At 39.3% G+C, this 12,776-nt stretch overlaps 1 protein-coding gene across 2 annotated transcripts in view; it reads left to right on the top strand.

The window, feature by feature from the left end:
* PTPRK (protein tyrosine phosphatase receptor type K) overlaps positions 1-12,776 on the top strand; it is a gene marked incomplete at both ends in the record, with an annotated part of 407,260 nt that overhangs the window by 319,838 nt on the left and 74,646 nt on the right. For both annotated transcript variants that reach the window (XM_080341013.1, XM_080341012.1), the window contains 3 exons: positions 3,110-3,219; positions 4,476-4,677; positions 7,646-7,751. In XM_080341013.1, coding sequence (XP_080197139.1) covers positions 3,110-3,219; positions 4,476-4,677; positions 7,646-7,751 — 418 coding nt within the window. The remainder of the gene's footprint in view (positions 1-3,109; positions 3,220-4,475; positions 4,678-7,645; positions 7,752-12,776) is intronic.

Genomic DNA, 12,776 nt, shown 5'->3' with positions numbered 1-12,776 from the left:
CCTGGCCATTGATAGGGAATCTGAAGTAACATACATCCCCTTAATATACACTTGTAATAGTCTTGAGTGTTTTGATATAGTATAGACTATAAGTACAAGGGGAAGAGCGAGAGCTCACATAGGAAGAAGACTAGGAGTTGCGACAGCAGCAAAGAGACGCTGTTGTGGGCGATGGGGCTTCTGGAGGTGCAGCCACAAGCCTGAAAAAAGCCTTTTGGGCTGTTTGTGAGGAGGCTTCTGAAAGCTGTTATTAGCATAGGGGGGTGATGTTTACCTGGCTGTTTCTCACTGGAGTCCTGGCCAAATGTTGCACAAAAGGGAGCACAGCTTTGGAAAGGTGAAGTTTAAGGTATTTCTTAATTCTTTAGAGTCATAGGGAAGAGGCAGCAATGGCTGCCTACATGGAAAGATTTAGTTTGAGTCTTCAAAATACTGTTACCAACAGTTACCTTGCTTTTGTTAATTCTTTTGTTTCTTCTTTTTTTTTTTTTTTAAATACTTTCAGCCTTTTAAAAATATTTGTTTGTAACTAATAACTGACCTGAGTACAAAACCATAAAAAGACGAATGCGGAAGTTAAAGCTTTATTTTAACTAACCTGACCAATAAATCTATGGGCCTGCTCACAGATACTCTGTTATTCAAGGAAATTCCTACTCCTGCTTTTCTCTTTCTACACTTCCCTTTGCCCCTTTGCTAAAGCTGTGCAAATAAAAGACATTTTTATTGTGGTTCAGCTGAAAAAATGAAAGGGAAGAAATAACTTAAGACCCACCTAAACATGTCCTTCAAACTAAAATTATGTTCCTTTTTCTAGGTATTTGAACTTTTATTTGTTTCTTGGTTTTAATTCCAGTTGAGCTCTCAAGTAGTTTAAGCTGTTCACAAACTTCATTTCTGGTGAATGTGCAGGGGTAGGCGAGGTTTGTGGCAATTACTGTTCTCTTTCTCTAGACACTGTTGCTCTCTTTTATGTTCTGACCTTATTTTTACTGGGATTCCCAGCAAACTGCTCATCACTCTACTAGCTTCTGTTCTTGTGCCCTTCTCACGGCAGTGGTAAGAGGAGCATGAAACTAACTGGGATCATGTAGTTCCAGTCAGTTTAACATTGCTTCAGCTGCCACAAGCAATGAATTTTATATTGCAGGAGAAGAAAACACAGTCATGCGATGTGATGAGCCTGGAGGCTTCTCCCATTTGGGTGTTTAAGCAGAAAATGTAGGAGGCTTTATTGAAACTAGAACTTAGACTCCTGCACCCAGTTTCAATTGTATGTGAAAACAGTTCTTTAAAAGCACCACACAAAAAGTATTTTGCAGGTTTTTGAGCAATTAAGTCAGTTTTCTTTTTACCTTGCATGCTTTAACATGCTTTAATGTCCAATTTCATATTCTGTGTGCGTACCCTGGTGCTATTCTTATGTTCCCTCCCAAACACAGATATGCATGCACATGCAGACACATACATGCACACATGGGCACGTATCTTCCAGGCAAAATGTTGTGTGCATCAGGGTATATTCATACCTCATTCGAGATAGAGAAGAAAAACAATAGAGTATTCCCATGAAATTAAATACAAAACAAAAAACGCCTACAGCAAGTCTCTCAATACCACAGGGGCTGTCACAGCTTGTCAGGCTTCATCCACTGCCCAGTCTGTATCAGGGCCCTGAACCAAAGCAGGAATGTACAATTTTAGTTAAACATCTCCTAAGTCTTTGCTTGACAGATGGATGAACAGTTTCTGTGAAGTTCTCGTCTGTTTACTGGTGGGCTGTTTTGACTCCATTAATTTATTACTAATGTGCCAAATTATGTTGTTTGTAGCAATGGTCAGATCATCATTTATAGGTTCCGTGTAGACTGAAGTAAATCCTACTGTTGACACAAACCACTCACTCCTTGGTGCTGTCAGCACAGTGCTTGGTGCTTCCTTTGATCGAGTGGGTTTTAATTCATTTTTATGCTTTGTAAAACTTCTGTCTGCTTCGATAATTAATACCTGAGAAATGTCATGCATGAGGCTCACTGAAAGTTGCGTTGAAGAAAACAGGCTGATTAAGAAGGAGAGAGAAATATATGCCAATATATTAAGTAGGAGTGGCATTTTAGCTTGAAAGACTGCAGATTTGGGTAACTTTGGCTTTTTGAGAGGGGAGGGTGTTTCTTTGGGTTCAGGGTTTCTTCAAGCACTCTCTTATCCTCATCCCCTTCTTTCAGCATGTATGTATTCAAAACTAGGTGAGCTGCTGTGGTTAAAAAGGAACTGTATGTGTAGGCAAAAATATCTTGTAAGCTGAAATGGGTGATAACCAAGCACTCCTGCCTGGCGTTGATGGGATTACCAGGTATTGTGAATCACTCGGGCACAGAGGCCTGAGGTGACACTGGAGATGGGTTATTACACCAGGGATATTGGTTCAGTTTAAAATGAGAAAGTAGGGTCATCTTAATGTGGTTCATTTCAAAGCTTTGAAAATGCCTCTTGCTGGAAAGATTTGAAGTGAGGACTTTTGATCCATCCGGAGCGCCAGCACGTCAGTGGCTGGAGGACGTGGCCGCTGAGCTGGTGTGTTTGCCCTGTGCCCAGCCCCCTCTTTAAACAAGGATTTCTTTTAAAACAACAAATCTTAAGAAGGGGTGACTGAAAACTATTTTGTAAGCATTTCTCTGATTTGGAAGAAGGGATATTACGTAGGCTTTTCTTTGCCTTTGATTTCTCTTTTTAAAAGGATTTTAAAACCATGTAGTCCTTGTCCTAAGATACGCTTATTATAGAGTTCAGTGATGTTCCCTGAAGTCATAATCTAGTTTGAACTGTTTCCCCTGGCTATACTACGAGACAATTTGACTTTGCATGAAGTTTTGAAAACCATATGTGGGGGTAATGTTTCAACTTCATGCTGTCTCTGCACTGCGAATGACAAAATACACTTTGAAGTGCTTTTTTTTTTTTTACTCTCTACTGCTGCCTTTTGCATGCAAATGAATATTAATAAAAACAGACCTGCGCTCACTTTTGGTTTTAATAGGATGTTCTGTCATCTCTTTAATTTGTCTGTCTCTCGAATTTCCTATTTTTAAAAGTTTTATTTTGTTTGTAGTGCCAGGCCCTATACCTGCCAAGTCGGTGAAAGGAACTCCTTTTGAAGATAAGATCTTCCTCAACTGGAAGGAACCTATGGATCCAAATGGCATCATTACACAGTATGAGGTAATCATTAAACAGCAAACAGGCACAGGACAGGGCTAGGAAAGCATGGCAAGAGGGGTGCCTGATGGTGGGTATTTATGCTCTGTAGGCAGCTATTTAATCATTTGCTGTTTTCATTTACACAATACTGGATTTTGTGTAGTGATTGAATATTAAAAAATCATAATTATGGTGCATATGTTGTTGGTTGATTGGCTCTGTGAAATGGCTTTGGCATGTGAGTATAACAATATTATAGGCCTCATGGGAGTTGCCAGTTTTAGAAATCTTGTATCATCGCTGTGCATCCTTCCAAAGCCATGACAGCCATGATCTGTGAGATCTTCGTTGTTGGAAGAGAAGGTTACAGGAAAAGTAAGATGGTTATTAATTTTGAAGCGATGTTTATTACCTTTGTCTTATCTTTAGAAATCACCCTTCAAGGAAACCTCCATATATATTCTTTTTAAAGAGTAGGTAATATATGAGCCTTCTGGGCACCTCCCCAGTAGGTTGGCAGGCAACACCAGCTGATTAGAGGAAGAAATACCATCCTCTCCAGCATTCCTTTTTTGAAGGAACAGAGGATATAATTTTGTGTACTACTGAGTTACAGGAAGAAGACCAACCAACTAACCAAACAAAATCCCTTAAATCTGTTTGTTTATCTATTTAATGCTAACAAATTCCTTTAAGTAGCCCTGGTGGGCAGCTCAGCCCCACTCAGCTGCTTGCTTACTCCCACACAGTGGGATGGGAGAGAATCAGAAGGGCTAAAGTGCAAACTTTTGTTTTCTAATCACAAAATCACAAATCCAAAACACAGCACCATATAAACTGCTATGATAAAACAAACAGCTTCATCCCAGTCAAAATGAGTACATTAAGATATCATTGATGACTTTAAATATATTAGCTTGGTTTGGAGAGCATTTAAATATGATTATTGGACAAGGAGAGGGAAATGTATTACAGGAAGTGAAAAATAAAGGGCTTTGGTGGAGGTGGGGAGGATGGTGGAGGTGTCCTAACTTAAGTGTAATGGTGAAATTTTGCATACATGAACTAAAATCACAATGAAAGAGAGATAAAAGGCACCTGCATAGCCTTTCAAGAGAACTGGACTCTACAATAATAGGCTTCAGTTCGTCATGGTACTCAATATGTCTGGGTAGCTAGATGAGCGTGTGTCTCTTGTTTCCTTTCCAGCCAAGCAAACCTAATCCCCTTGTGCCAAAAACAGTGACAATTGTTAAAAACAATAATTGTTTTCACAGGTCAGCTATAGCAGTATACGGTCATTTGATCCTGCAGTCCCAGTTGCAGGACCTCCGCAAACTGTGTCGAAGTTGTGGAACAGCACACACCATGTCTTCTCACACTTGCATCCTGGTACTACTTACCAGTTCTTTATACGTGCGAGCACCGTCAAAGGATTTGGACCAGCAACCACAATCAACGTAACAACCAACATCTCGGGTAAAAAAAAACCCTCCCCCAAAAGTCCTATCATATTGTGAAACTATATTACTGAAAATGTTTTGGGGCATATTTGCCAAACAGTAGCATAAGTTCAAGGAGAATCCTTGCATGAGGTGGAAATTGCACACTTGTAGTTGTCAACTGTTTGATTTTGTGTAATCTTGTACTTTATCTAAGGATTTTAAAGTGCTGTATAAACCTTAACTAATTAAACCTTTCAGCACTCCATAGGTCACTAAGTACTATATTTGTTTTGCAGATTAGTAAAGTCAGATGCAGAAAATTAATTGACTTACTCAAGGTGACACCACTTAGAAGCACACAGCTATAACAGAGTTGGGGTGCTTGGGAGGAAGCGTGAATTTCTTTTGCCAAATTCATATATGTCTGCTTCTTCGTGCCTTTATTCACTTGCTGCGACGTACCAAGATTCACTCTGTTAATCTGCAAACTCTAGAAGAAAGTAACATCAAATGGAATGCTGTACTATCTTTATTTTCTTAAATTTCAGTAGTATTCTCAAAAAACTAATATAGTAGCTTGTGTAGGTGAGAAGTCATTGCTATATCTAGAGAGACTTGATTTTATGACATAGCAACTTCAGAGCTTGGCGGAGATCAAAGAAGTCAGTCATTTAGAAATGTAAACAGCACAAAGCAGGCTATTCTCATTATCTACCATAATTAAACTTATTTTGTCCTGTGAAGGGAGGTTAATAATGTATTGGAATGCACATACCATTTCTGTAGGAAAGTACTCACGTAGTTTCCTCACACAGTTCCCAAAAACATACATATAAGTCAAAATGTGAGCACATTCAAGTCAGAGCTCCTTGAATTATGTAGAAGTGAAATGCTGTAGTCATCGTTAATTGCAACAATTTGTTGAATTCCATCCCAGCACATAAGTACTAGCACTCCCGATACTCCAGCCCCTTCAAAAAAACACAAGTGACCAAACCACCAAAAAACCAGCAACATATTCTGTTCTGTTTATGTAGCAATTAGGTAGTTTGGAAGTCTAGTATTTTAGTTGGGTTCTTTTAAGGTCCTTGTGTTTCTTCACAATGAATTCTAGTTCATAAATTTTCAGGGATTATGGTGGTGTAGTACTTGAATACTTGTCTCCTCCTTTTAGGAGAAAGGACAAAAAAAAGGGGCGTAACTGTAATATCTTACTCTGATGTCTGTCCCCCAGACGCTTCAGTATTTTGAGAAATAAGCACCTCAACAAGTTTGAATTATTTAGGGCTACAGTGTGTTCAGGCTTCTTCAGATGTGCACTCTTTTTCCACCCAGAAATTTTGTGAGTTTTTTCCAGAATCCAGACTACCACACTCTCTAGACATTTTATGGGACTGTTAGCTAGCGAAACATGGTTAACACTAAGAAAGCTTAAAGGCAGGCTGTGACACCCTTTATATCTCAGTTTCAATCTGGTTTTTTTCACCTTGCTTTATGCTGAACTGTTGTCCAGTTTCACTCTGTGTAACTGATACATTTTATGAAGCAATGCATATGTTTCTGGAAATGCTAGCTTTATTTTAATAAGAAGTGAAAATATTCCTTTTAACCAAGCTTACAAGTGGTTACCATGATCCTAATGAACATAATGTAAATAGCAATTTATAAGTGAACATTAAATGAGCATTATTTCTATAAAACCATATTTCATTAAATAAGAGCTGGTTTTGTGTTCATCTAGGATCTGGGACTAATGAAGCAAGGCTTTTAATCTTTTGGTGCTCCTCTATCGATACATAATCATAAAATTATTATGACTTAAATGATTGACATACTTCTAGGAAACATCTTTTTACTGAAAGCTCATCATACAGGCATCACTGACAATTTTATAAAGCTACAGCCATGTTTTTAAAAAACATGCAGGTGGTTTTTAAGCTTGTTAAAGATTAGTAATTAATTGAAATCTGTTACTTTCTGAATCACAGAAAACCCTGTTTCAGTCCTTGCACTCAAGCTGAAGTCAACAACAGTATTAGCAGTGAGGGCTGCAACAGGCTTGTGCAGAAGATTAAAGTTAGATGGCTGAAGTGATCTCCAACACCAGCCATCCAACCCACAGCAGATATTACTACCACAATGGCCTGGCATCCAGTCCATTAGTGAATCAATTCCTGAACTGCTTCTGGTTTTGACTTTGTTTTTTCTTAATATCCTGGGCTGAAAACTACACTGATTCAGAAACTGACCCATGAACAGCTTGGCTGTTGACTGTTAGAAATAGAAGGAGAAATGGGCATGGGAACAGACTCCTCCATCCAGTTCTAGTGCACAGATGCATGTCTGTCCAAGCCCAGTTTTCCTGCAGCCTGGTTGATATTGATGTGGTCACAGAATGGTTGGGGTTGGAAGGGACCTCTGGAGATCATCTAGTCCAACCTACCTGCTAAAACAGGTTCACCCAGAGCAGATCACACAGGAAGGTGTCCAGATGAGTCTTGAATGTCTCCAGAGAAGGAAACTCCACAACCTCTCTGGGCAGCCTGTTAATGATTCCTGATCTTTAAAAGGAAATGTGAAAGGCTCCTAAATTGCTAGAGGAGGAAAAAGAGAGGTGCTAGAGGTGGGTCTTCAAGATGGTCAATATAGTTGTTTGTAAGAAAGTTGTTTGTAGAAAGAGCGAGGCCAAAATGGAATTTTGTAGTCTTAGTGTTTCTTGCCAGTCACCTTCTCCCTCTTCTTGAATAAACTTGTTTAACTAGATAGGTATAATGATTTGATGGGGAGCAGTTACAGATGAGGCTATCAATTGTTGGTGAAGTGCCATTTATGCTCTAGTAGAAGCTTATGTCTGACTGGAAAATCATTAAAAAAGAGTCACATAGCTGATGAAGATTGTAGCTTTGTACTATACTGCAAGCAGCCACATTCTCATGAAAATTAAGATTTCTTTTTCACTGATTTGTTTCTCATTCTTTTCCTTCCCACTCAACATTAATCAGCCCCCACTTTACCAGACTATGAAGGAGTCGATGCATCTCTCAATGAAACTGCTACAACAATAACTGTACTCTTGAGACCAGCACAAGCCAAAGGTGCACCTATCAGGTAAAAAAAAAAAACATGAACACAAAACCCAGTTTATTATGTGTAATCTTGTGGCTCATAAAGCTGTTTATTTCCCAGTAATATTCATTTGATGATGCTGTTGTTTTTCTCAGCTAGACTGAGCTTGCTGATAGATCTGTAATTAATAAGATTTTTTTTTTAAACATAGTCATGACCTGAATCAACCAGCTGTCTGTCCTGCTTGATTTAGGGTCCCCAGGACCACCTCCTGTCTATTATAATTTCATCTTCCTTTCTCACAGTTTCTCAGAAATACAAGGTTGAAAGGTGTTTGTCAGAAAGTGGATTTGAAAATAACACCTCCTTCCCAGTGCTTCAGATCAGCTACTCTATAGCATGTATATATGATTGGAAAATTGGAAACTCAGAGGAAATGGGAGGATAATAGTGATGAATACAAACTATTTGACCTTTTTCATCTCAGAGTGCTTCTTACTAGAAATCACATAGCAAGCTATTAAATTTTATTTGGCATGTCCCATAATCATATTAAAATGTCTCATTTATGTTAACTTTGAGGGGTCTTTCCCTTTGTGCTGTCTATTGAGAGGAAATTTAATTCTATTTTAAAAGATTAGTCGACATCTTGCTCTTTACTTCTACTTGTTAGTGCAAAAATTTTGTGATATTATTTGATTCCATTTGTGTTTTACTGATGTGGCTGTATCAGCAACATTCAGGGACAGGGCTGACAAATTGGAGGTTAATTAGCTACTGAACATCAGAACCTTTTCATGCACTTACCCTTGTGACATTTTAGAGAAATATGGGCTAACGCGTTTCATTCCGTGTTACATTAAGTCGGTCACTGTGGCTGAGCTGATGTTGAGTAACATGCTGGAGCCCTAAAACCAAGAAAAATTAACTGTTTCTTAAGTCTGTTTCCATTAAGTGTAATGTATGTTTTATTTGGATGTTGTGAGGATGAGCCACGCACCTATAAGCATTTTTATATGCTTATCATATGGTCACCCTTACGATATGATCAAGTTATTTATTTATATTCTGTCATGGAAGATAATTCAGATTCACCCCCTTTACAGGAGATATTGATGTGTTATATTCAGAAATAAAATCGTAGCCCCACACATCATTAGTTTCTGAAAGATTGCCCTGGAGCAAACCTAGGACTTTTTGGGATGCGAAGAATGATGACATGTACAGGACTACATTCAGTACAGTACTTGGATTCCTAAAGCAGGGTTTTCATTGAATTGATACAGTAGAAACCAGGCCTGTGATCTGAAAATGCCCCCAAGTTATTCAGGTGCTTAAACTGACTATACACCTTTGTGGGGGCTTTTAAAGCCTTCCAGGTGTCCTGCTGCTGCCCATAGCCAAAGCTGTCTCTGTCTGACAAATGTGGTATCTCCCTCTCATCTAACCCATGTCAAATCCTTTCAGTTTTGCTTCTGGTCACCCGAGGGGGCTGATGCATGGGCTTGTCCAGAGGATCCATGCCAGGATCCTGCGTAGGATCCCTGCCGGGCACCGCTGCGCTCTGCTGATGGTGCTGTTCGTCTTCTCTGCACCAGCTGGTCTGTGGCATGGTTGTGCAGACAGCAGCGGGCTCCCGCCTTTGATCCCGGCACTCACCCTGCGGGGGGTCTATTTTGCATCCTGGGTTTCTCTCCTTGAGGGTTTCATTGTATGAACTGATAGCACGATGGGATATGGGCAGAGCGTTACTCGGACCTATCTTGGGGAGCTCTGGTTTCTCTGCACTGTACTGGCAGGCAATAACTCGCCGCAGAGTAAACCTGCACCACACCACCTCACATTTAGTATCTCAGTTCTCCTTGCAGCATCCTCAGTCTTGTGGTGTGAGCTTGTCACTGTGGCCTATGAAGGTGGCAAAAGGGATCTATTCACTGAATGTTCACAGATCATTTGGTAGGGACAGTTTGATAGAGTATTATTAACTGTTGTTTCAGTATGTTCTCAAAAAAGCCTGTATCTTTCTTCCTGTCTCCCATCTTCCCTCTCCACTTCAAATAATTTCTAAAACCTAAAAGGGTACACTACATTTCTAACATCAGGAGGCCAAAGAAATATGACTTCCACCATTACTGGAGACCTAGGCTTTATTTTGAAACAAAACAGATATTTTGTTTTTTACTTTGAAAGAGGAGCATTCTTCAGGGGAATGCAGAAGACATGGTCCCATTCCCTTTCCCCAAGTTATGCATATTGCAGTCAGGTGTGTTTCAGCAGCTTCTTAGTAGGGGAGATAAATGTCACACACTGAAATTCTGAATTGATTCAATGCATTTCACTGAACTTTATAATGTGTTTTACTGAAGCTTCACACCATCCACACTGCAGTTGTGTTTCCACTACAAGCTGGCTTACTGCCATAATGAGTGTTACTAGATAGGTGGGAAAAAATGCATCACCGTGCCTGCAGCTGTGATTGAGTAGAAAGGACTCAAATGCTGTTCTTTAGCCTGATACTGAAGAATACAGCTGACATTTTGAAAAGGTTTATTTGTACCCAGTCTTTTAATCCCTGGAGCTATAGATGGTCAAAAGATCATTTTGTTTAATAGCAGGAGGTCCATGTTTTTTAAAAAATATAAAATAGAAAACTGGGGAAAAAAAGCGTAGTCTGATATTCTTTTGCTTTTACTAACAAAATTATACTATCATCAGATTTTATTGTATTTCAGCCTCTCCATCAGCACAGCCCCCCAGGAAAGAGATGTTCCTTAACTCAAGTGTGCAGCTGTCAATCATTTCTTTAAGACACTACATGCCATAGTCATCACAGTTTAAACATGACTCTAATCATATCTTCCCTGTCAAGTGTTATCGTGTAATTCTAGCATTCTTTATGGCCTTCTGAAGTTTTAAACCCAATTACAAACTAGAAATGCAGAGGAAGACAGGGCTGGATGGCTCAGGCTCACTGTGCAGCACATACCGCTTCACCATCAATCTCGTGGATGAGATCCCAGTCAGTTGCATCAGTGGTGCTTCAGTGATTCATGTGAAGACATGATTTGTCACTGTAGTTTTTCCTGAAGGATCCTAACTGAGCACCAGCAAAACAATCATTTGTTTTGAAATCTGACTTGCAGACGAGGATTACGAAGAGCGTGTATCAGAATCAGCACAGATGTCTTTTTAACAATGAAATTTCTTTTATTTGATTGGTAAAGTGTTTTTCTTGTACCTCCATATGTAGAATCAGGTTGTTTTCATTTTGCAGCAGGGCTAATTAAGTGGACCGTGGCGAGGAGGTGCCAAAACTTCGTTGTCAGTCGGAATTCCAAGAGCCGGTGCTGTAACTTGGGCTGTCAGTCAGTCTGGCACCTGGCAAAGAGGAGGATGCCGTGTCTCCATAAGGTGCACAGAATGAAATCTCTAGCTGGTGTTAAAGCCTAGTCAGAATTGGGCTGAAGTATGAACAACATGTTCACCACTGCCTTACCTCTTTAGGAGTCTGGATTTTTAGGGAGGTGTGAAAAGGAAGATCTGTTGACAGAGGCTTCCTTTGGCTGTTTGTAATCATCTTGGTCAATAGGGAGGAACTGTGCAGGTTTTCCAAAGTAAAAAAAAAAAAGGTTTTGACATTAAAAAAACCAAAAACTTTTCATGCAAAATCTCAGCTGAGAAGCTCTTCGCTTGCTATATTTTCAACACTTTCTCTGCTTACCTGGCTGTCTCAGACAACTCTTTGGCCTTTATGATCTCAGTGACTTATGTAGCGGGTTCCAAAATTCCTGTTATTGAGAATAGTTCAGAATTTATTTCAGTCATCAGAAAGAAGGAATATTGTCATCTGGGTTTTCCATTTCTCCCTCTTTATTTCTCTCTTTTGTTTCTTCTTTGCTGTATGGGAAAACTGGAATAAAAATTGTTAATGTAGGAATTCCATCAGCTTCAGTCACAAGAAGGCTCTCTCAGTAATTGAATTCCTACCATTACACAAAAAACAGGTAGAAAACATAAGTGGAGCTAGGATTAGTAATATGTAAAAATGCAAGGAAAAGCAGAGTACATAGCCTTTAGCCTTTCACTTATAGCCTGATATCAGACCACATTTGCAGCCAGTGAACACTCTACTTTTGAAGTTACAAATTTAACTTTGGCTTCTTTTTTTTCCACATCTTACAGCAGGGTGTCCTTTCCAAACACTGTTATGTGGATAGAGAGTAGCAGTGCTGCTTTGGAGCCACTATAGTGTCTAGTAAATGGGTTTAAACAGATGGTATCACAAAGGGCCCAGAGGTAAATGACTGTATTCCTCCGTGTCTTGTTAGCTTGTAATGTTGCATGAGAAATATGGCCAGATTCCCTTTCCAAAGAGGACAGGCACATCTTTTATTTAAAAAATACTTTGTGGAGGAAAAAAAATATATAATTAAAAAGAAAGCCCTGTTGGAGACTTTTAAGGCTTTCCGTCATTTGCTATTCGTTCTTCAACTAAAAGTAATTGTGTAAGTGCAGATGGCTACACTGTGTATATCTAGTTCTTATTTTCCACATTTTGTAGCTTTTCAGCTGTAGAGGCCTCAAAAGCATTGTTTTTGGAAGCATATTTTATTTGAGACCATACTTTTGCAAATTATTTGAATTTTTTTCAGAACATTCACGTTTTATTGTGATCTCATGCTTGAAATTTTGCCATACCTTTTGTGTCAGATTCAAAAATTACGGCATATTTTTAAAGAATGCTATTAAAAGGGACTTAACATTTAACTTAATATCAAATACTCATGCCCTTCATCTTTAATTCTTTTGTTTGTTTCAAAGAGACTTCCTCCTTAAAAAGGATACACACCTTAAAAAAAAAATAATAATTATGCCTTATTTACCCCTTAGTCTTTAAAACGGGTTGGGGAAAAAGGATTTAATTTGGAAACGGTGGCAGATCTCAGCTTCTGAGCTGCGTGATGAACCAGAGTGTTCCAGAGGGTGGTTGCTTCCATCAGGTGCTGATGTTGCATGGTCCTTCTGCTGCTCCTGCTGGCTTTCTCCTCCCAAGTCAGCCGGGTGTCA

This window comes from Nesoenas mayeri (genome assembly GCF_963082525.1).
Source record: "Nesoenas mayeri genome assembly, chromosome: 3".
NCBI classification, from domain to species: Eukaryota; Metazoa; Chordata; class Aves; order Columbiformes; family Columbidae; genus Nesoenas; species Nesoenas mayeri.
This window is presented reverse-complemented; position numbering and strand designations above follow the sequence as displayed.